Source organism: Macaca fascicularis, chromosome 8 (assembly GCF_037993035.2).
Source record: "Macaca fascicularis isolate 582-1 chromosome 8, T2T-MFA8v1.1".
Classification (NCBI taxonomy): domain Eukaryota; kingdom Metazoa; phylum Chordata; class Mammalia; order Primates; family Cercopithecidae; genus Macaca; species Macaca fascicularis.
This window is the reverse complement of record NC_088382.1, coordinates 71,425,348-71,449,874: the sequence shown is the minus strand read 5'-3', so window position 1 is coordinate 71,449,874 and position 24,527 is coordinate 71,425,348. Positions and strand designations below refer to the sequence as shown.

Genomic DNA, 24,527 nt, shown 5'->3' with positions numbered 1-24,527 from the left:
ACTCAAATACCAATGCGATTAGTTTCTCTTTCAGTTTTCTGAAATAGATGGGTTTAGAGTCAAGGGAGTAATATTTCAGAAGAGGCCTTTAAAAATGTAGCCATTGGTTTTCAAGTTTCAAGTTTTCTGTTGGAATTTCCTAAAAACTGAATTCTTTGCCATTGAAGACAACTGGGTGGTATTACTGTAGAGAAAATTCATATTCTCTCTCCCTCTCCCTCCCTCCTACACACACATACACTGATATAGTCTGAATGTTTGTGTCTCCCCCAAATGCATCTATTGAAATTTAACCCCAAGGTGACAGTATTAAGAGGTGGGGCTTTTGGTGACTCTTATGCCTTAAGGGCAAAGCCTTCATGAATGAGATGAGTGCCCTTATAAAAGAGTCCCCAGAGAGTCTGGTTGTCCCATCTACCATTTGTGGAGGCAGCTAGAAGGTACCATCTATGAACCAGAAAGTGGCCCTCACCAGAATTGAATCTGCCAGCATCTTGAGTTTGGACTTACACTCCAGAACTGTGGGAAATAAATTTCTGTTATTTATAAGCTACCCAGTTTATGGTATTTTGCTTTTGTCCTGAACAGACATACACACACGCCGAGTGTAATTAAGTTTGATCTTTAATTTTCTCTAACCATGTGAATATTATATTATGTGATTCCTTGGTTGTGCTTAAAAACAACATTCTTAGATCCCATCCCAGATTTCTCTCCAGTGCCCGTAAAAGTCCCTGTTATGTCTTTCTAAACACCTTCAAGCGGATGTCATCAAGTTCAACTGGTGGGATCTTTTGGTTGCCTCGGTTTTCCCCACTTGTCAAAGATGTTGAAGTGTCTTGGAGGCATTGCCCTCTGCATGTCGCTCACCGAGGAGCATGTTGCTCTCTAAGCACCTTGCAAGTGCTCCCTACCAGCACCCATAGTCACAGGTACCCAGTAAATCTCTGAGACCAGGAGGCTGGGGTACCTCGCAATTGCTCTTATGCTTGAGGGGAGCAGGGCGCCTTGAGTCCGCTGCAGCCTGAAATCCCTATGCCTAAATGTGACCTTCTCTAATAATTGAGGAGGAGATAGTACGGGGGGGTTTTGGCAGCACCGGTTCTGACCACCAGACTGTGGGATTTAGGCTCATTAACCACACAAGGAACCATTTCATCTTCCCTCAACTGAGGAAGTTTCAGCTTGATTAACAGTATGGGTCCTTCCCAATGTAAAATTCTGTAAGAAAGTATTGAACTCAAAAGAGAAAATAAGTGACTGTTTTATAATAAAAATGGACTAGATAGTACTGAGTTAGTAGTACTCGTTAGGACTGAGCATGTCTGGTGGCATATTAGGGCATGTGTTCAGAGAGACCCTTCTGCACCCGTTTACCCCTTTTGAGCCCGAGTCTGTCATCCAGCACATGTGCGCCACATATAACAAGGAAAAGCCAAAACATTTTTGAAAAAAATTATACTATTCACAAAAAGTACCTTGGCAACACTTCCCAAGGGAGACTGGGGGTGAAGGGGCAGGAAGGGCAACGTTTCATATATAAAAGATAGTCTATTCTTAAGTAAAAAATGTTAAATTATATTGAGTGATGCAATCACTTTAACATTTTTCCCTAGGGCTTTGTGCCCTATTTTAGTAACAAAAGATCAGCTGTTTCCAACCATGCCCCTCAATCAGCTTTCTAAAGAAATAAAAGAATCTTCTAAAATACCAGAAGGGAATAAAAGAATAGGTTGTCCTTATAAGGCACCAATAACCTCATTTGAAAAGTAATTTTATGTGTTAGAGAAGCAATTCTCCCCTTGTCTGTGTGACAATTTAACAAGAATCTAACAGATTTATCTAGCAACTTGAACAAGTGACAATATCCAGAGTGAGTGTTGGCAATTGAGGTGCATTTGGGAAGATGTGAACATACAGCAAAATCCTAGGATGCATTTTTTTTCTTTTCCATGGTCTTGGGGGTTTTTTACAAAATGGTTGTATGCTTTCAATCTGTGGACCTGACAAAGTAAGGGCTTTTGAATGTCTCTTTATTGAAATGCGATCTTTGCCCTGTTCTTCACGACCTGCCTATTTGGGATGGAGTAATATGGAACCTAGTTGGTGGACAGAGCCCTAAACATGGATAATGACCAGGACATGCCAAGCTGGGCAATGGTAGTAGCAGGTGTAGATGTGGTCAAACTATGTCTCCAGTTGGCAAACAAGATGAACTCCTTTTGGCTCAAAAGTTAAAAACAGAACCAAGAGGCCATGTCAGGGTGAGGAAGCATTCCTGCTCTCTGTGTCCTTGGACAGTTTTGCAGAAGCTGTTTTTCTGCAACCAAGTCAACAGTTTTTGGAAACAACTACAACTGGAAATTCCTCCATCTGACCACCAACAAGACCACCTACACCAACCAGCCAACCAATCACCTAGAACCAGCCAATTAACCACCAGAGACTGGTGATCTGGGGCTTAAAGGCCATCCAGCCTATATTCTTCCTTGCTCCCAACACGCCTCACCTGCCCTGCCCTGCAATTTTGGCTTTTGACATCTCCCTCTCCCCTACCCTTCCTGGGAGTGCACTTTCCAAAGCTGCATCTTCGCAATCTGCAGAGTGCTTTTGAAAAATAAAGTTCTCCTTTGGCCTCCACAAATCTCATTGGTCTTTCGTTAACAATATTAACACAAATTAATGCATACATGTCATAAAATTATAAAATCAACCAAAATTTCTTTCTTGCCCTAGAATATTTTAATAACTAATGTTTTCACATGATATAAAAAGTATTCCCTTGTTTGGCTGGGGCTGGCACCATGTTTCCACACAAATCTCTGTCTGTATCACAGCCCTCTGGCTCTGCAGCCATCCTGATTCCACATTGCCTTCTTATGTGGAATCATGAGTTTATAAAGCAGGGCTTGGTAAAAAGACACTCTACACATTATCTTGTGCTTTGTTCTAACCAATAATTGATCATTTTGCTTGACTAATTCAAAAGATAGAGAACCGTGATTTACAAAGAAACTCCGTCAATCTTCAGAGTATGCTACTTGTTTGCATTTTTGCATCAAAATCTGTTTTTCGGTTTGTAACTTATTAGTTCTAGTCCCATGCTCTTGAGTCACTGAAAATAGATCTGCCCCTGGTTCTTGTTGAAATCAGCTAACATGTTCCTCCGTGCCTATGAATCCATATACTCAACTATTTCATCCACCTCTCATAGAACATAGAAATGATTGAAATTATCAACATTTCAAAATTCTGGTGTATCTGTACAGCTTTGTCTCTTTTCTAAAGTAGGAAAGCTGTTTTTATGCTTGTCTCCTGATGGAAATCCATCTTAGTTTACTGCTCAGATCCTCACCTTTTCCTTCTCCCCTATTCATCCTACCATCCCCCACCTCCCACTCCTAATCAACACCCAGTGTGATAGTGCAGATTGCCCAGAGGATCTTCCACAGGATCTACCGTCACCTGCCCCGTCACTCCTAGTCTCTACTGGTCCTAAGCTCCCTTTCTGGCAGGGGCTAAGGCTCCCTCATAAATGAGAAGTCAAGGAAATATTTTCGTTTGGCTGAATTCTAAACACTAGTGCATTTATTTGTTTTGGTTTGCTGTTAATTTTATATATCAAATCCTCCAGTGGATACTTTTCTGATACCATTGAATGTGGAACTAATATTGACCATCTTTAATGGCATCTTTGTAAGGAACTCTGTTGAAAGGTGAAATTAAATCTGTAATTTGTGTTCCAGTTTGGAGGCTGGAGTGTCACATGGAACTTATTACCATGTACTGATGTAATCTGATCAACAAGATCAGCACTCTTCTTAGGTTGTGGTTTCAAAAAAAGTCTTTAGGCAAAACTTAAATTGTGGAGAGGGTTATTCTCTGGAGTTTCTAGGAGTTATTGAAATTGTTATGTTGCAAAAACATTTGGTTTGGAAAAATCATGAGATTTGGTTTTTTTAGACCTATGACAAGAAGTCCCAGAGGAAAATGAAATATAAGCAATCTGGATAAGGCAAAACATTAATTCCTTTCTGAAACAAACCTCAAAAAAGCAAGAATCATTATGAGGTGCTCCACCAGGCCCATTTTCAGTCTAGTAAAGACAGAATCTTCCCTCTAGTCTTTAGAAAGAAACTGGAAGTTAATCCGAGATGAAGGCCTTGCAGTGATGGATAAAGCCAAAGGTCTCTTCCTGCCTGAGGACGAAAACCTGAGGGAAAAAGGGGACTGGAGCCAGTTCACGCTGTGGCAGCAAGGTGAGCTTCTGACTTCTAGGTGGTTCTCTGCAGCCCGAACTTGATGGGAAGTGGGTACTGACAAAAGTCTTCTGTTGATGCTTCGCAGAACTGGAATTCCTGAGCTTAAACGAGGGGCCCAAAAAAAAACCTAGATTTTTGAAATCTGTTCATTGTTTTTGAAAACTACATCTGAGCCCTTATTTGTATGTGTGAAGGTATATTTCTGTGTGTGTATATCCACATGTGTATTTGGATAACTATTTATAAATAGTGTTCTGATTTTTCTGGTCTTTCCTGTTGAATGATGTGTTACTGACTATAACCCTACTGTGTAGGCATAACTGAACAGTCTAGCAGGTGTTATCAGTGTATTAGAAAGTTATATCCCTGAGCATCATTTGCTCCTGTAAAATGGAGGTGACTTTGCATGGCAAAATGATATCAACACGGATGATGGTAAAAGTGGTAACACAAGAGCTGGTAAAAATGGTAACACACCAGAGTGACAAGACAATGATAACTGCTGTCTCAGCTCTTCAGGAATAGGCCATGGTTCATATCGAACTTCATATTTTTTTAGCTTAACCCAAGTACAGGCACACATATGGGGCTCCAGCGTGTGTGTGTGTGTGTGTGTGTGTGTGTGTGTGTGTGTGTGTGTTTTCAATGAATTGATATATTTATCTATCTTTAAAATGAGGAGCATTAAATTTTATCTTTAAGACTCTCCAATTTTCTCCTTGAAAAGTGGAGTTAGCCTGGGTTAACAATAACTATACAAAAGTAAATCTATTTTGAAGACTAAACAGCACGTGCTGCATATCTTCAGCTACAGAAAACAAATTCAGATTATAATATGCATCTAATTTACACTAAAGAACAAATAAGGACAGTCAGAGTGGTTTCTATGTAAGAATAAGAGGAACTACTTTAGTAATATTTTCAAGGATACTTCCATCAAAAGAGAGATAACCATGAAAAAAGTGACTATCCACTTTCTGCCAACAAGATTTTTTTAAATGGAGCTGTACAATCCACATGTGGGCAATATGCTAATTTGCCGCTGACATGTCACTAAGATGAGTCCATTCTATTGGCACTTATGTGTTCACCTGATACTTTGATTCCATTAACATCCTTATGCATCATAGAACCTACGGGCCTTCTAGAGCAATGCTTCAGAATAGTGGACATCCTAGCACTAATTTCTAGAAACCATAGTTTCTGCCAAAAGAAAAAGTATTTGATAAAATTAATATGCAAAATATTATAAGACATAAAAAGTATTAAGCAAGAAAGAAAATAACTTACGGAGTCAATAAGTTTGTTGGAGGTAACATTTTGTCTTCTAAATTTTCACATAGGTGGAATATACCTGATTTTCCATGAACTACTTTATTTCTTAGAATGTATTTTACTTTCTTAGTATCTTTGTTAAATTCTTATTCCCATTGAATGGAATTTACATGTTCTTTCTTTCTCTTTGTTACATGTGATAGAATTGTAATTCCTGAATTTATATTTTCTCTTCCTTCTCCTGTTCTTTTTTGTTTTGTTTCATTTTTCTTTTAAATATTTTGATTGGAATTCCTTAGTAAATTTATTTTCATTCTTTCTTATTAATAAAAGCATTTAAGGCTATGCACTGACCTATAGTTACAGCTTTGAATGTATTCCCTACAGTGTAATATATGGTATTTTTACCTGAGTTATTTTCAAAAAAGACTGCATTTCTGCCCTGGTTTCCATGTTGACTTTAAATGATCTATATGTATATGTGTCTGTGTGTGATTGAGCATATGTTTTCCAATCTGTTGTAGTTGCTTCAACATTGATTGATTGATTGACAGGATCTTGCTCTCTTGCCTAGGTTGGCATGCAATGGTGCAATCCTAGCTCACTACAGCTTCCAACTCCTGGGCTCAAGCAATTCTCCTCCCAAGTAGCTAGGACTACATGTGTGCATCTACATACCCAGCTAATTTTTAAATGTTTTTATAGAGATGGGGTCTCACTATATTGCCCAGGCTGGTCTTGAATTCCTGGCTTCAAGTGACCCTCTTACCTTGGCGTCCCAAAATGCTGAGATTACAGATATAAGCCACTGCACTCAGCCTGCTTCAAATTTTAAAACTGAGTTTCTAGTTTTATTTTATTGTCATAAAGGGATAAAATTCACATAGTTTCCCTTTTAGGAAGATTTTTTAAAGTTCTTTATGGTCTTTGGTTTGTGATTCCATGGTTCTAATGGGGGAATCCAGTAACTATTTTCTAGAAACAAATTCATAGTATAAAGAATAAGTTTGGGGCTCGGTGTGGTGGCTCATGCCTGTAATCCCAGCACCCTGGGAGGCCAAGGCAGGCAGATCATTTGAGGTCAGGAGTTGAAGCCCAACTTGGCCCACATGCTGAAACCCCGTCTCTACCAAAAAGACAAAAAATTATCTGGGTATGGTGGCACGTTCCTGTAATTCCAGCTACTCGGGAGGCTGAGGTAGGAAAATCGCTTGAACCCAGGAAGCAGAGATTGCAGTGAGCCGAGATCATGCCACTGCACTCCAGCCCGGGCAACAGAACGAGACTGTGTCCAAAAAAAAAAAAAAAAAAAAAGAGGAAAGCAAATATAAGTTTTATGGCAAGTACTATTGTAGCTTACGCAGAAGCAGGATGGCATCCATCTCAGGTGCTGTGGTTCAGAAATAGAGAAGCAGAATTCTGGAGTGGAAGGGACAGGGGTGGACATGGTAGGGAGGGAGGTGAAAGACCAGTTTGTTTAGCCACATTGAGAGCTCAGATTCAGAGAAAAAGGTGATGAATATCGGGCTCAGTAAAGACTTAGCTGTTGTCTAGTTAGCAAACCATGCTGCTGGGTAGTCGAATGCCTAAGGCTGAGGCTGGAAGTTTTGTGAAGTAAAATTGTGGTATGTCTCTACTATGGACTGAACTGTGTTCCCCCAAAATTCATATGTTGAAGCCCTAACCCCCAATGTGACTGTATTTGGTGATAGGGCCTTTAAGGAGATCGTTAAGATTAAATGAGGTCATAAGGATGAGGCCCTGACCCAATATAACTGATGCCCTAATAAGAAGAGGAAGAGACACTAGATGTGTTAGTCTGTTCTCACACTGCTATGAAGATACACTAGGTAATTTATACGAAAAACAGGTTTAATTGACACACAGTTCCACATGACTGGGGAGGTCTCAGGAAACTTACAATCATGGTGGAAGGCACCTCTTCACAGGGCAGCAGGAGAGAGAATGAGTACCAAGCAAAGGCGGAAGCCCCTTATAAAACCATCAGCTCTCATGAGAACTAACTCACTATCATGAGAACAGGATGGGGGAAACCACCGCCATGATTCAGTTATCTCCACCGGGTCCCTCCCATGACACATGGGGATTATGGGGACTATAATTCAAGTTGGGATTTGGGTGGGGATGCAGCCAAACCATATCACTAGGGATGAGAAAAGGACGTGTGAGGGCACAACAAGAAGGTGGGCACCTAAGAGCCAAGAAGAGAGGCCTCAGGAGAAACCAAGCCTGCCCACACCTTAATTTTGGACTTTCAGCCTCCAGAACTATGAGAAAATATACTTCTGTTGTTTAAGCCACTCAGTCTGTGGTATTTGCTTGCGGCAGCCCTAGTGAACTGATAACAGTCTCCAAGTAGTTTCATTAGGACTGAACTATATTCCTTTATGAGGACTGGCTTTTTAGAGTTGAAGGGGAAAAAAATGGAATCAGCAAATATAAATAATAATGTTGTTCCCCAAAAATATGTTTATAAATTGTTATGTGAATATTATGGAACATCTATTTTGCTCACATTTTAGTAAGTGCCACCAACAGTGATTAAAATATGCCACACATGTGCAGTCATTTTTTCTTCCAGAGCCCATGGGAAAGGTGCTAACTGACCCCAACAACCTTTCTGAATAAGCTGAGGCTGAACCTCTAAGTACTTCTCAACAGTGTTCTAGGTGACTACTAGCAACTGATCAGAGTTGTCATGCAAGATGGAACCTGTTGTTGCCCCAGAAGTAGAGCCTTGAAATTTATAAAAGATACAACCCAGGATACCAGCTCCATGAATAGCCCTCACAAAGTATATTCATGTGTAAGAAGTGATAGATTTAAATGACTCTTTCAGATTCACATTGGCTGTTAGATCTCTTTCTAGAGCTATTTTCCCAAAGAGCAAGGTTTATTACTTCTTGAGAGTTACTTTAACGTTGGTGAGAAATAATTGAACAACAACAAAGCCGCAGTGAGTTGCAGATGCTGGGCATTCCTCTTCAGGCTAACTGGTTTGCTCCTGCACAGCTGCCTTCTAATTTACAATGCAACAAAATGAGAAATTATGCTTTAAAGCACAGGCTTTGGAAACCAGCAATCCTAGGTTAGAGTCCTGGATGCACCGCTTGTTAGCTGTGTGAGGTATGCATGCCCCTGAATCTCTGAGCTTCAAATCTCTCATCTGAAAAATGGCAAATAGTGCCTCAAGTATGGGGTTGTTACTAGTATCAGTGAGTACTAGATGAAAGACTTGGCACAGTTATCCAATATATGGTAGTAATATTACGTTTTTATGGCCTAACAATAGCACATGATGTAATAACATTAATGAAGAGGTGGTCTCTGGTCTGGTTAAGAGCATGAACACTGGGTCCAGTCTGGCTGAAATGAAATTCCTGCTCTGCTGTTTACTTTGTGACCCCTCTGTGGCTCAATTGCCTTTCTATAAAATACAACACCAATCGAGCCTCTCTTATGGCATGTTGTAGACGTCAAATGAGGCAGTCTCATCATCACCTGGCCTATGGTGAGCACCGAGGAACTGTTGTCGCATTCCTTGGACACTCACGATCAGGTGTGAATAGTTAAAATCACCAGTGACAGTGCATGAACGCCCAGAGTCTACTGCACAGAGAATCTGTGTTTACAGACCAGAAAGACAAATGTGTCTAAAGGACTAGAGGTGTTCTCTAATCCCATGAAAATCTCAGGGACACAACCCATTTGGTTACCCATTCATCACCTGTCATTCAGGTGAGGCACATCTATTCTCCAGGTAGCACATGCTCAGCCATGCGGTGCTTGTGAGAACTCCAGGCCACCTCTGGTTGCTCCTCAAGCCACCAGTTTCTCTTAACTGCTGCCTGGATGGCACAGAGCTCAGAACTGGGAACTCCTGCCAAGCAGCCCCAGACCCTGCACAGCAGAAGCCTTGGAAAGCCCAGGCTTAAAAATGCTTTACGATGACTCATAGATTTATGTAATATTCACCCAAACTGACATTTATTGTTCATTTGGGGAACTCCCTTAATAACTAAAAATAGCAATTAACATTTTATTCAATTAAGAGCCAAAAAGGTTACTTAGAAAAAGCTAAGTTGTTTTCCAAAACATTGAGCTCCATTTGATTGAGGCGAATACCTTTTAGTTGCATTTTTTGTAACTCTTATTTTATTCTCAGTATATGATTATCTTAGGACACAATTAACATTAATTAAATAAAATTAAACTCAGCTTTAGATGTAGCAGTCTCTTGTAGGAATCTTGAACAGGGAATTAAAATGTCTCTGACTTTTAAAAATACCTTTGTTTTACTCCCCTGTGAGAGCAGATGATACTGTGTACATTCTGAGCACATTTTCCCTAATAAGCAGGGGCTTTATAGAGTGTAAAGAAATTTGCATAGTTCAGGATGCTTAAATGATATGTCCCAGAATCTGTGCTCTTGACAGTCATGCATAGAATATGTCCTCTCTCAAAGACCCCTTCTTCATTTAAATCCTATTCTTTGTCATCATATATAGGATGATCTGGATATTGAAAAAGACATTAAAATTCCAATAAAAATAGTGTTTTGGGAACTAATATAGTCCTAGAAATTCATTTCTAGGTTAGAAATATAATATAAACTATTTTCCTTCTTTAGGGGATGTATTAGTTTCCTGTGGCTGCTGTAACAAATTACCACAAAACTTAATAGCTTAAAACACAGACACATTTGTTATCTTATAGTTCTAGAGGTCAGAAGTCTATGATGGATCACACTGGGCTAAAATACAAGTGTCACCAAGGCTGTATTCCCTCTGGAGTCTCGCTTCTAGAGGCTGCCCACATTCCCCGGCTTGTGACCCCCTTCCATCTTCAGAGCCAGCAGTGGCCAGTCAAGTCTTTCTCATGCTGTATCACTCTGACATTTACTCATCTGCCTCCTCCTCCCACATTTAAGGATGCTGTGATTACCTTGGGCCCATCCAGGTAATCTTAGATAATCTTATTTTAAGGTGAGCTGATAAGAAATCTCAGTGCCACTTACAGCCTTAATTCCCCCTTGCATGAAAGGTAACATATTCACAGGTTATGGGGTGAGGGTATGGACATCTTTTGGGAGGTGACTGTTATTTTGCCTGTCACAGGGGAAAAAATAAGTACATTTGGCCTTTGAACAACGTGAGTTTGAACTGCATGGGTCCACTATGTACTAATTTTTGTCAATATATTGGAAAATTTGTTGAGATTTGTGACAATTTGAAAAAAACTTGCAGATGAACCTTGTAGCCTGGAAATATTTTTAAAAATTAAGAAAAATTAGGTGTGTCATGAATGCATGAAATATATATAGGTACTAATCTATTTTATCATTTACTATATATATATATATACACACAAATCTATTATAAAGAAATAAAATTTATCAACATATGCATGGAAGCACTTAGAGACCATACATAGCACCATTCACAGTCAAGAGAAATGTAAACAAACATAAAGATGCAGTGTTAAATCATAATTCCATTAAATTAACTGTAGTACAGATTATACTACTGTAACAATTTCATAGCTGCCTCCTGTTGCTATTCAGCAAGCTCAAGTGTTTTGAGTATCTGCTTAAAATAACATGTGATACTGTTGTCTCCATCTGAGCAGTTCCTATCTCCAGTAAATTGCGTATCATGGTAAAAAGTGGTCTCTTGTGGTTCTTGTGTATTTTTCCTTGTGTTTAATGCAATGCTGCAAACCTCGAATAACACCATGAGACCTATACAAACAGCAACTAGTGATGCTGGAAATGCTGCCAAGAAGCAGAGAAAAGTCATGACCCTACAAGAAAAAGTTGAATTACTTGATATGTACTGTAGATTAAGGTCTGTACCTGTAGTTGCAGGCCATTTCAGACATTCAATTCATCTTGTAAACAGATGATGTAAACTTATGGTATCGATAAAATACAGTACAGTACTGTAAAAGTATTTTCTCTTCCTTATTATTTTCTTAATACCATTTTCTTTTTTTCAGCTTACTTTATTGTAAGACTAGAGTATATAATACATATAACATACAAAATATGTTAATCAGCTATTTATGATATAGGGTAAGGCTTCCAGTCAACAGTAGGCGATTAGTTGTTAAGTTTTTAGGGAGTCAAAAGTTATACACAGATTTTCGGCTGCATGGAGGATCGAAGCCCCTAACCCCTGTGTTGCTCAAGGTCAACTGCCTTTAACCTGCGACTTGTCCGTTAGACGTTCTTAGTCAAATAGTCCAACACCGAGTGGAGAATTTGGCTCCCTGCTCTGCCAGTCACTACCTATTGGAGCAAGACATGTCTTCTTTATTGATTAATTTTTATTATTTTCCAATAAGCCTTTTGCATTCCTACTTTATCTTCTCATGTTTACTCAATCTTCTCATGCCTGCAGTGAAGATGACATATAGCTCTCACTTCATCTAAATGGGATACGTTTAAGCTTTACTGTGATTTGTTTCCAACAGTTATGTTATTTATTCTAGGAAGAAGAAATGAAAATGCCTGCAAAGGAGCTCCTAAAACCTGTACCTTACTAGAAAAGTTCCCCGAGACAACAGGATGCAGAAGAGGACAGGTACCAAGAGTGTCGTGCTGGGGAGAACACAATTAATTGTTAGGAATAAGGGCATGTTGACCTTTACAAAGAAATGGTTGTTTCCTTTGGCCCAGTGAATGCCTCTTTTTACGTGCCCTTTTTACTGAAACATAATTTTATGTGGTTGACGTCAGAATTGAGGGTGGAAAATGTTCAGTGTTTATCGCTTTGTGGAAAATGTGAGTGCTTATTTTTAGTTCCTTCACAAATAAGACTTGAATATAAATATTAAATCTTACAAAGGCGCTAATCCAAACTGACAGTAATTTTTTACTGTCACCTTAACTTAGCAGTTCCTCCACACCTTGATAAATGGCTGAATGGAGTGTCATGTTTTCTATGCAGATCAAATATTCCATCATGCACCCTGGGACTCACGTGTGGCCGCACACAGGGCCCACAAACTGCAGGCTCCGAATGCATCTGGGCTTGGTGATTCCCAAGGAAGGCTGCAAGATTCGATGTGCCAATGAGACCAAGTATGTGTCCTCTGTTATCCCTCATATCCATCACCTCTGAGGATGAGAGTTTGTTACAACAGAGCTGTGTTCCTTTGGATTACTTGTCTTCTTTTGTAGCTGAAGCAGACTGGAGCAAAGTGATATTAATCCAAACTCTTGAGTCTATACCCCTTCTTGGTGCTTTCTGTTAGCCTGGAGACATTGCCCAGCTCTAGGGCTGCCCTCTTCCATTATTTCTCAGCAGAGTACTTATCTAGTTGAGGAGCTGCCTTGTTTCTCTCTGTGGGTAGACAGATGTGCATTCAGAGTCAGCCAGCATGCATTGAGCCCTGCAGATGTTATGCATTGTGTTTCCTGCATTGCATCCTGACTTATTCATGAATACAAGAAGTCCCCCTAACTGAAGAACTCACCCCATGATATTTATACATTTTGATCTAGAGGAGATGGTATGGTACAATGGAAGCTGGCTGCCTTTTTCAAATCCCAGCTCTGCCACCTAACCTGTGTAACCTTGGCTAGTTACTTAATCCCTTCAAACATCAGCCTTCTTGCTTATAAAATTGGCAGTGATAACATCTACTTTGCAGGGTTGTTGTATGGATTAACTGGAATAATGTCTACAAGGTGCTCAGTCCATGTTCTGGTATCAGTAGGGACGTGATGAATGTTAGATCTCCTCTCCCTCCCTTGCCTCTTGCTTTCCTAATCATGACAGGTTTATTCATGATCTTTTGAACAAACCATACTTGCTCTGGCTTCTGTATCTGTGGTGCTGATAATCTCCGTCCCTAGAATGCCCATCTTTTCACCTATCCAAAATTAGTTTTATAAAAATACAACCTCTCAGAGTATATATCCTCAGTAATCCCATTCCCTATCTTCTAATGCTCTTTATTCATTAATATAACATTACCCTTATCTCTATAGCAAGCTGTATGTAAGCTCCTGGAGATCAGAAACCACGTTATTGTCATCTTACACACATTTCTTATTGTCCTTAATAGAGGTCTGAGTGGAGGATGAGTGCTCAGGGGTCTGCAGAATTGTTTATTTGTTTATTGGCAGATAAGTGCCCTGGGCAGCCCATGGTGCTATGGGAAATTCAGAGATGACTGAGAAGGGGCTGTCCTCTGCTGGGTGTGTTGCTCAGGAAGATAACGCAAGATTGAAGGCCATAGGGGTCGTAAAAGTGGTACTACAATGGCCTCTCTACAGAAAAGCTAAAAATACTACAGATGGCTCCATGAGCAGGAGCCTCACCTGCTTGCAGGGACTCAACTTGCAGAGTGGCAGTTTTTGAAGACAAGAAGGATTCGAACATTGAAAGCTAAAGAGGGATATTCCGAAACAGTATCCATTAAAGGCACAGAGGCCAAAAAGTATGGCCACATATGAAGAATATTGAATAATACATCAGCAGCCAGCAGTGTATGCTACATAAAGAATAAGGTTGCAAAGTGAAAGAGTCTTTTTTAGAAACTAAATCATAGGAGGCTTTGAATCCCAAACTAATGGGATCAGCCCTTTATTAGGAAGTTACTGTGGAACCCATGGGTGAATCCTGTGGGGACAGTGGGAAGAACAATTAGCAGGCTATCACAGTGGCCCACCCAAAAGATAAGCAGAGCTGGAATTGGGATGCTGGAAAGAAATGGAGACTAGAGAGCAGATGCAGGAGATAACAGGTGACTCTTGAATGTGTGATACAGGAATGAGGCATCCAAGATGCTGCTGCAATTGCAGTCTTTGGACAGTGTAGGGTGGCGATGCTTGAGCAAATCTTGGGAATTTGGGAGACATGAGGCAAGTTCAAGGAAAGGAAGAGGAATTCAGTGCTTGTGCATATTTTATTTAGTTACTATTGGAACATACTTGTAGAACCATCCAGGAGGTGGCTGGAAATAGAGACCTGGCACTCAGGGGAGAACGTAAGTCTAGAGATAAAGATTTGAGAGTCACGCTTAGCAAGAACTTCTAGAGGACGCTTGAGACAATCAAACGATGACAGAAATGAAAAGGTTCCATGAAAACATCTATATTTAAAAGACAGAAGGAGGAAGGAGAACCAAGAAGGAAATGGGGCAAGAAAGGCAGAATCAGGTAGACCAGGAGGAGGAATCAGGGATCACTGGACAGGTAGAAGTTTTTTCAGGCATGAAATGAATCTTGTCTTACGTTGGGAACCTGGTTTGGGTCTTCACGGTCTCTCTGCCAAAGTGAAAAAGAGCAGGGACACATTGGGGGATGCCAGGAATTTAGAGAAGAGGTGGGAGAATGCTGGAGCAGGCACAGATTGACAAGGTAACTCCTTGGAGATCACATGAGAGCATGAGGCAGTGGAGATGGAGAAGAGCACCCAGCCGCACGCCTCAGTGCTCCTTAGGCTTTTAGGGTTTATTTCTTCTTTCACCAGCTCACTCGCTCTCTCCCTCACCTCCTACCTCCTATGTTTTCTCTCTCCCTCCCTCATTTTCTTCCTCCTCCCTCCCTTCTTTCCTTTCTGCCTGCCTGCCTCCCTCCTTCTCTCCCTCCCTGCCTCCCTGCCTCCCCATGTTCCTGCATTCTTGCCTTCCTCATTCTCTTCTGTATTCTGCTTGTAGATACTTGGAACAAAATCACTAGAGAAAAATCCACTTAGGGCCAGGCAAGGTGGTTCATGCCTATAATCCCAGAACTTTGGGAAGCCAAAGCAGGAGGATTGCTTGAGGCCAGGAGTTCAAGACCAGCCTGAGCAACACAGTAAGACCCCATTTCCACAGAAACAATTTTTTTTTTTTTTTGAGACGGAGTCTCGCTCTGTCGCCCAAGCTGGAGTACAATGGGGTGATCTCGGCTCACTGCAAGCTCTGCCTCCCAGGTTCACCCTATTCTCCTGCCTCAGCCTCCCAAGTAGCTGGGACTACAGGTGCCCACCACCATGCCCGGCTAATTTGTTTGTATTTTTAGTAGAGACGGGGTTTCACCGTGTTAGCCAGGATGGTCTTGATCTCCTGACCTCGGGATCTGCCTGCCTGGGCCTCCCAAAGTTCTGGGATTACAGGCATGAGCCACCACACCCAGTCACAAAAACAACTTTTTAAAAAATATGCTAGCATGATGACATGCACCTGTACTCCCAGCTACTCAGGAAGCAGAGGCAGGTTAATTGCTTGAGCCCAGGAGTTCAAGGGTGCAGCGAGCTGTAATTACACCATAGCACTCCAGCCTGGGTGACAGAGCAAGTCCCTGTCTTAAAAAAATAATAATAATAAATCTACTTAGGCATAGGCAGGGAGAAGAAGAGAGATGGAACTGAGCTTAGTCTTCAGTGGCCTGAGGCAGAAAGAGAAATCCAAGATTGGAAGAATGGATGTGGCAATCAAGAACAGGAGCAGGTGGATGGTGCCAGGAGGCTTAGCACAAAGTCACAGAGGGCTCAAGACACATGTTGGGCATGGTGGCATGGGCCTATAGTCACAGCCACTACAGTGGCTGAGGCAGGAGGATCACTAGAGCCCAGGAGTTTGAGGCTGCAGTGAGCCATGATTGCACCACTGCACTCCAACAAACATAGTGAGACCCCATCTCTTTAAAAAAAAATAAAAAACAAATGCAGGAGTGATGCTGAGAGACCTGCCCCAGGAGCACATTTGTAGGTGCATTCCCCACTCCCGGCTCCCAGCAAACACCTTGTGTCCATGTTTGATAAAGAAAACAACTGCCAACCCCTCCCCTGAAGCTTAAAACATAATTAGGTTTAACCATCTTCACCTAGCAGAGGCAGAAGAGGGTTAGAAGGACCACTGCAGCCCACTCAGAGGGGGGCCTTGAATGAGATCTTTAACTTGGCAGCCCCTCAGTTTCTGCTGAGGTAAAATACAACCTACTTTGTGTGACAGGAAGGAGCTGCTGATAATAATAATTTGCAGATGGTGTATTTTGCAAATCCACAGTGATTATTTAAAAGTGCTTGCAACTCACCTGCCTATTATTGGGCCAGGGAGACTACAATGCTTCCGTCCTTTCCTCCCTGAAGAGTTGCTGAGCACAGGGGCCCTTCTGCCTCATTGTGACTGCCGGTCAGCAGCCCTTCTCCACTTTCTTTCTATTGTGCCAGCTTTATGTTGTGTTGCATTCTCATCCTTAATATTTCTTAACTCAAGGGTGGTTGAGTTGGGCTTAGCACTTCAATACAAAATAGTGCTTTTCATAAGAGAAATGTGTCAATTAAAGTGCTGTGCAATGCTTATAGTGAAAAGAGCTGGAAATCTGATAGTAGTTTATAAACTCTGAGGACAGAAAGACTCTAGTATGAAATCTGGAAGTTCTGTGCTATGATTGTAGAAGTTCTTTTTGCATGGAAAGAAAAACACACACACCAAGAAATAGGTTTCCTTGTGCTAGTCAAAGGCAGCAATTTTTCAGAACGTCTCAACTTCTAAAAGAGGAGGTTAACCTGTAGCGATTTGTACGTTATTGTTCTTAGGTATTAACAATCAGATTAAGATTTCCGCCAGTGTGTATACAGTTTAAATATTCCATCCCTGCAAAGCATAGCGTAGCTCTCTGAGGATGAACTGGCAGGTGTGCAGCCCTTACCACTGTAAATGAAATGATCATTTCAAATTAGTAAATGCCTTCTGATTAGAAAACTGATACACGCCCCTCACACATAATGTATTGTTTTATCCCAATACAGAGTTATTGCCAGGTGCTTCTCAATGTCTATATATGTGTATTGATGGTAATGATTAGAGTAATAATATATGTTGTTCCAAAATTGTATCTGTGTCACACACAGTTCTAAGCACTGTACATACATTAACTCATTCATGCTTATGGCAATCCTGTGAAATTAGGATTATTAAAATTCCTGTTTTACAGTGGAGGAGACTGAAGTATAAAGTTAAGTAACTTGCCTGAGGTTGACATTTATATATGTTTCCTAAGGCTGCCACAACAAATTATCACAAACCGAATGACTTACAACAGAAATGTATTCTTTCGTGGTTCTGGAGGCCAAAGTATAAAACTAGGGTGTTGGCAGGGTTGTTCTTTCTGGAGACTCTAAGGGAGAATCTGTTCCCCTGTCCTAGCTTCTGGCTGCTGGCAGCCCTTGGGGTTCTTTGGTTTATAGACACATCACTTCAGTCCCTGCCTCTGTGTTCACATTGCTTTCTCCCCGAGTCTTCTCCTCTTTTCTTTTATAAGAACATTTATCATTGGATTTAGGGCTTACCCTAATCCAGGGTGATCTCATCTCAAAATCCTTAACTTAATTCAATCTGCAAAGATCTTTTTTCCAAATCAGGTGATAGTCACAGATTCCAGATGAATCTATCTTTTTTAGCGGGGAAGGAGGGTGGGGCAGCTTATGGGGACATTCAACCCACTACAATTTTAGTAGTGGGTTCAGTTCCAGGCATTCTGGCTTGAAAGTTTGTGTTCTAGACATGATCACATAGCCATGCTTGGGCTTTTTGGATTTTGTTGTAGTTTATACGATTAGGATTATGCTGTACTTATAAGGTGATCACTTCAAATGCTGCTTTTTGTTTCCAGACAAGTAGAGAAAGCAGCTGGGAGTTTCCCCTTCTGGGCCTTCTGTTCATGTCACCTCAGGGGGACCATGCTTTGTGGTCTGTAAAATAAGCTCATTAGAGCCAGATGTGGTGCCTCACGCCTGTAATCCCAGTACTTTGGGAGGCCGAGGCTGGCGGATCACTTGAGGTCAGGAGTTCAAGACAAGCCTGACCAACATGGTGAAACCCCGTCTCTACTAAAAATACAAAAGTTATTATTATTTTTTTTGTGTGTGGTGGCTAATGCCTGTAATCCTAGCTACTCAGGAGGCTGAGGCAGGAGAATCACTTGAACCGGGGAGGCAGAGGTTGCAATGAGCCGAGATCTCGCCACTGCACTCTAGCCTGGTGACAAGAGTGAAACTCCATCTCAAAAAAAAAAAAAAAACAAAAACAAAAAAGCTAATTAGCAATTTTGATCCAGAGCTGAGTAAACTTGAGTCAGGGAATAAACATGCCCCCAGTGAGTGGGAATTAATTGTTGTACTCAGGGAGTGGCTGAGTTGTGTGAGCTTTAAATGATCCCAGAGAGAAATTCATTCTTCTGAATCTCCAAGGGCATTCCACAGTGTGCTGGAACTGTGCTAAGAGAAGGAACCATGACCTTGGAGCTCTCCTGCAGATTCAGCATTATTGCCTGCAAATTGCTAGCCTGAAATGTTGAACAAGACTGATAGATTGTCAGGAAAGCACACATCGACATTAGCGTCACTTAGCGACAGACTGAAAAAACGAATTGGCAATCGGTGGTTTAGTCCTATATAATTCTATATTGCTGTAGAAATAATGGCCTTCCTCCATAGACCTCAAGTGTTTTATAACATATATTTTCATTCATTTCTCAAGGTTCCAATTAGGAAGATTGTGTGAAAGTCTGCTAAAATATTAACAATAAGAGAGACTTAATTTTTTAACCCATCATGAATTCTTCATAGACAATATTTGTTTAGTTTTCATAAAGTGTCCAAGGAGATAATTTTAAGACTTACTGTAGTTTTTGAATCACACTGTGGAAGCTGCAATTTGCCAAATCTTTTAGAACCAAATATTTTCATCCCTCCTTTCATCTTTTTTTACTATTCTCCCTGAAATCAAACCTTCTGTTCCACAAGATATTTGCCCATCTTCATCTGCATTGCAGTGTGACCTTATCCACAGGTCATCTCTGAAGCCTGCACATCTAGGACTGTAGAACAAAAAGGACAGTTTTTAACCAGATAGGATGTTTTCCTGAAGGTTTGTTATTGAATAGTAACATTTTTTCCTCTTCTTTCATTTGAGCAACTTGGTGAATTAAACACATCCATACCATGTCTTGACCCCCACTCTGTGACCCAGTGGTGTGTCTATGGCTGTTCCTACACATGAGTACATAGAAAGCGCGCACATACATTTCTCCACCTCCACAGGGAATGGCAGTTCCCATATGGAAAATGGATTCTGTTCCAAACATTTGTTTGTTGAACTGATTGGTGAAAAGCTGGGATCCATTTTTCTCTAGCAATAGTAAATGATGTGTGGCCATTTCTAGGTCAGCTCCCAGAAGCTTTTTAACTAATAATCTTTATTAATAGGACTCTAGAACCAGTGACTATTTATAATAATGTTTCTGTAGGAAAAAATGCATCCTGAGCTTTTATTTCAGATTTTAGTGTTAGGTATCTTCATAAAAACATATTAATAATGCTGAAGTCGCATGACTTGGGTTTAAATCCTGGCTTTCCCTCTTGTCAAGAGTAACTCTAGATAATTTGCATAACCTCATTAAGCCTCAGTGTCCCCATCTGTAAATTAGAAAGAGTAAAAGTATGTCTTTTGTGGTTTTGAGTATTAAAGTAATCCATATGAATGCACTCAGAACTGTATTTACAAAGTGCTGTGTGGTAAATGCATTCAGTATATTTGAGTTTTTATTATTCTCCTGTCTGATTGCTACAGAAATGCAGACTTTTGTCCTTACATTCCAGGGAGTGAGATCAAGCACTCTCATAACACTGGAGGTGGTGCTTACAGCCTGGAGTGTTTACTCGGACAGCGATGGGGAAGGGACTTTAAGGAGTTAGGAAGGAGGAGTGAAATAGGAGCTGGTCATGTGGACCAGGGCAGGTGAAGGAATGGTACAGATAGGGGAGTGATTTGATAGGCCTGGAGCTGGGAGGGACCCTGGGGAAGGGAGGTGTGACAAGAATGCAGCAGAGACCCTCCCTGCTACTCACATCTCTTTCTTCTCTCTGTGCCCCTACCCTGAAACTGGAGAGGTACCAGAAAGAGGGAAGGCATCCCATCTCTACAGCCCTATTGTCAGAGGCAATTGAATCAGAGCAACTCCATCTTGAATAGGAGCTGGGTAAAACGAGGCTGAGATCTACTGGGCTGCATTCCCAGACAGTTAAGGCATTCTAAGTCACAGGATGAGATAGGAGGTCAGCGAAAGATATAGGTCATACAGACCTTGCTGATAAAACAGGTTGCAGCAAAGAAGCTGGCTAAAACCCACCAAAACCAAGATGATCACGAGAGTGATCTCTGGTCGTCCTCACTCCTACACTCCCACCAGTGCCTGGACAGTTTACAGATACCATGGCAATGTCAAGAAGTTACCCTATGTGGTCTAAAAATGGGAGGCATTTTTAGACCACATTCCTTGTTCAGCAGATAATCAAGAAATAACCATAAAAATGGGCAACCAGCAACCTATGGAGTAGTCATTGGAGTATCCATTCTTTTATTCCTTTACATTCTTAATAAACTTGCTTTCACTTTACTCTATGGACTCACCCTGAATTCTTTCTTGTTCGAGATCCAAGAACCCTCTTTTGGGCTCTGGATCAGGACGCTTTCCAGTAACACTATGACTTTTTCTTTTCCTCTTCCCTTTCTTTTTCCTCCTCCTTCAGTGCCTTCATCTGAGTTACAAAACCCTTAAATACTGGTGACCTGGAACTAAGAGGAGGAAGGCAGAAGTTGTTTGTGTGTGTTAGAAAGGGAGAGAGAGAAGAGGAAGGGTGACAATGCAGTTTTACGTTTTGCTTACAGTGTGCCATGCCAGGGCTTTCAATGGAGTCTGAACCGGGGAATTTCAGTAGATCGGAATGAGTAAGAGCTGTGTCAAATGTCCGTATCCCTGAGCTCTTTGACCCTTTTCTGTTTTCCACTCAGCCTGTTTCATGCCTTGCAGGCCACCTCAGCATATCATCTACAGATGCTAAGAATGTCTCTTAGGACCATGTCTGCTTCGGCCATAGAATCGGTGTCACTGCAGACATCTGAACCTGTTTCCATGTGATTCCTTTGCTTGAAATCACAATCGTGTCCTTTGCCTATCTCAGAACATTTTAGCAAAGATAATTAAGATATTATCTATCAGATTTCTAGGTGGAAGACTCTGTAAGCACCTAGTATCATCACTTAGCCTTATTATTATCAGTGGTAATTCTGTGACCAAATTATAGTTATTAAACATGCACTGCCAACATTTTATCCTTATCATTATTTATAATTATAATAATTTGAGAAGTTGACAGATTATGGAATACTGTTTTATCTTGGGACCAGATATTTTTATATCTTTTGACAATCCAGAGAGAGGCTTTCTTCTCTTAGTGGTAAGAAATTCTAACAGAAGGCCAGGAGCAGTGGCTCATGCCTGTAATCCCAACTCTTTGAGAGGCCAAGGCAGGAGAATTGTTTGAGCCCAGGAGTTGGAGAGCATCTTGGGCAACATAGAGAAACCCCGTCTCTACAAAAAAAAATCCAAAAATTAGCTGGATGTGATGGTGCACACCTGTAGTCCTAGGTACTCGGGAGGCTGAGGTGGGAGGATCACCTGAGCCTGGGAGGCACAGTCTGCAGTGAGCTGTGATGGTGCCACCACACTCCAGCCTGGGTGACAGAGCAGATCCTATCTTGAAAAAAATAAAGGGTTGGGTGGGAGGAGAGAAAGCGAGGAAGGGAAGGAGGAAGTTCCAACAGTGAACCAAGCTTCCAGGGATGGAGAGCAGTGCCCACCCCCAATGCTGCTTCTCTGAGTCCTTAGACAAGGGCTGTAGCGGTACTTCCAGGCAGACCTCTGTCACAGGCCACTTTGAAGATGGTTTCTCCAAAGGACTGATTCTATGTCATAATTTGAGTGTAACTTAATCTTATTTGATGGAGCTTTGCTCACAAAGCAAGTGGCCTGAAAACTAACTTTTCATTCTAGAGAGTCTTTGGTTTTCATTCAGAAGTGATTTGACATCTTTATGCTCCTCTCCCTTTGTTGTGGAAGAAAAGCACTCATCCTTTCCCAAGCATGTATACACCTCGAAGTTCACCTGGAGTCACTTAAGCCTGGACATCGCTTGTATGAGGTTTTATTGTTCTTCCATTTTCCCCTTTTAGGTGAATCATGACTGCAGTTTTAGTCATTCTATGTCTAGTAACTGATTGAAAGACACCATTTTTTTTAAGAGTTCAGAAGAAATCTACATTAAAAAATCTACATTATGTAATTGACTATCTTTGCTATTTTCTGGAGGAAATATATGAAAAAAAGTGGAAGGGCAAATAAATCCGACAGCACTCACTTTCCCCAAGAGTTTTGTGACCCTAAAGCAGTCCAATTAACAACCCTTTGGGATACCTCCCCAAATTTCTCATTTATAAAATCAATTAATTAATGGTTTACACTAATCTGTATTATAATTAATGTATCTGGAAAGCTGCAAGCCTATGGTTCTTAAGTTCTACTCTTATATGCACTGATGTTCCATGAGTGACCAGCGTGTTCTGGTGCTAATAACTTTTCCCAGTTCTCAGGGAATTTAATTTAATGAATGGAATGCTTAAGGCCTTTTTCCCATAAAACATTTCTAGATCTTTGGCTTTGTTATACCTATCATAATCTAGTGAAAAATGTCATTTTGTGTGGGCTAGAATTTTCTATTCAGTTATTTTAATTACTTCTAGTATTTTAAGTAGTTTCCGGATTCTCTGCCACCCAAAAAACTTTGAAAATCACTTGTCATTGCTGTACAAAGTACATTTCACAGATGCTCTGACGATGTTTTTATATCTCATCTCCCTTGGAAGTTTTTAGTTGTCTGAAAGGAAGGCAGATTTCATAAGGAGTGATGCCAAGGTCATTTTTGGTAACATACCACCTCCCAACATTTCACCTCTGTCTTTTATCTTTTCCCTATTTTTCTTTATATTTTCATTCCTTTTCTGTTTTATATTTTCTGTCATTAATTGAATATCTACTATGTGCCAACCATGTGCTAATCCTCACATCAATTATGCCAATGAAGATTCGAAGACTCAATTATGCTAAGTAGCTCACCTTAGGTCCCATAAGTAATAAATGCCAGGGTCAAGAGGCTTCCCCTCAAAGACCATAAATTTCCATCTTGCTGTATTGCTTCTCTCTTTCTCCTCTACCACATGCTCTCCTTTGCCTTTCCCTTTTTTCTCTATTTAATTGTAGTAAAATACACATAACGAAATTTACCATATTATCCATTTTCGGGTGTGCAGTTTAGTGATGTTAAATACATTCATATTGTATGACCATCAACATGATCTATCCTCAGAACTCTTTCTAACTTGCAAAACTGAAACTATAACCATTAAATAACTCCCATTCCCCTCCTCCCACCGGCCACTGGCAAATACTCTTCTCTTTTCTGTCTCTATGAATTTAACTGCTAGTCTAGGACCTCAGATGTGTATAATAAAATAGTAATTATCTTTTTATGTCTGGCTTATTTTACTTGACATAATGTCCTCAGAGTTCATACACATTGTAGCATGTGTCAAAATTTCCTTTCTTTTTGAGGCTGAATTAATATTCCATTGTATGTGTATACCACATTTTGTTTGTCTGTTCATTCATCAATAGACACGTGGGTGGCTCACACCTTCTGGCTGTTGTGAATAGTGCTGCTGTGAACATAGGTGCACTGCCTTTAATTTTGAGTACACTTCCTCCCTCATCTTTTACATAAATTATAAGGCTTGTCTGTGGTATCCACTGACATTGCTTAATCCCAGTGACAACACTAAGACCTAGAAAATGCCTGCCTAACTGTGGAAGCTGTGAACTGTTTCACTGATTTTTCTTGTCAGCGTATTTCCCCCACTTGGTTTTGCGTTTGTTCTCAAGTTGGGTTTTGCATGGTAATGAACGCATATTCTGACATTTGCTCCTAAGTCCATAGATTTCTATCTTTTGCTACCCTTGATGGAACTCTAATGGAACTCTAAAAACCTTCAGAGGAGTTGTAAAAGAGCCAATCAACATGTGTGTGTTGAATGCAAGCGATGAGGCAAGGTGTATTAGTCCATTTCCATGCAGCTGAT

At 40.7% G+C, this 24,527-nt stretch overlaps 1 protein-coding gene across 30 annotated transcripts in view; it reads left to right on the top strand.

Moving 5' to 3' along the window:
* ASPH (aspartate beta-hydroxylase) overlaps positions 1 to 24,527 on the top strand; it is a 220,607-nt gene that overhangs the window by 191,621 nt on the left and 4,459 nt on the right. For all 30 annotated transcript variants that reach the window (XM_065519270.1, XM_005563404.4, XM_073998846.1 and 27 more), the window contains 3 exons: positions 4,124 to 4,259; positions 12,051 to 12,142; positions 12,509 to 12,642. In XM_065519270.1, the coding sequence (XP_065375342.1) occupies positions 4,124 to 4,259; positions 12,051 to 12,142; positions 12,509 to 12,642 (362 nt within the window). The remainder of the gene's footprint in view (positions 1 to 4,123; positions 4,260 to 12,050; positions 12,143 to 12,508; positions 12,643 to 24,527) is intronic.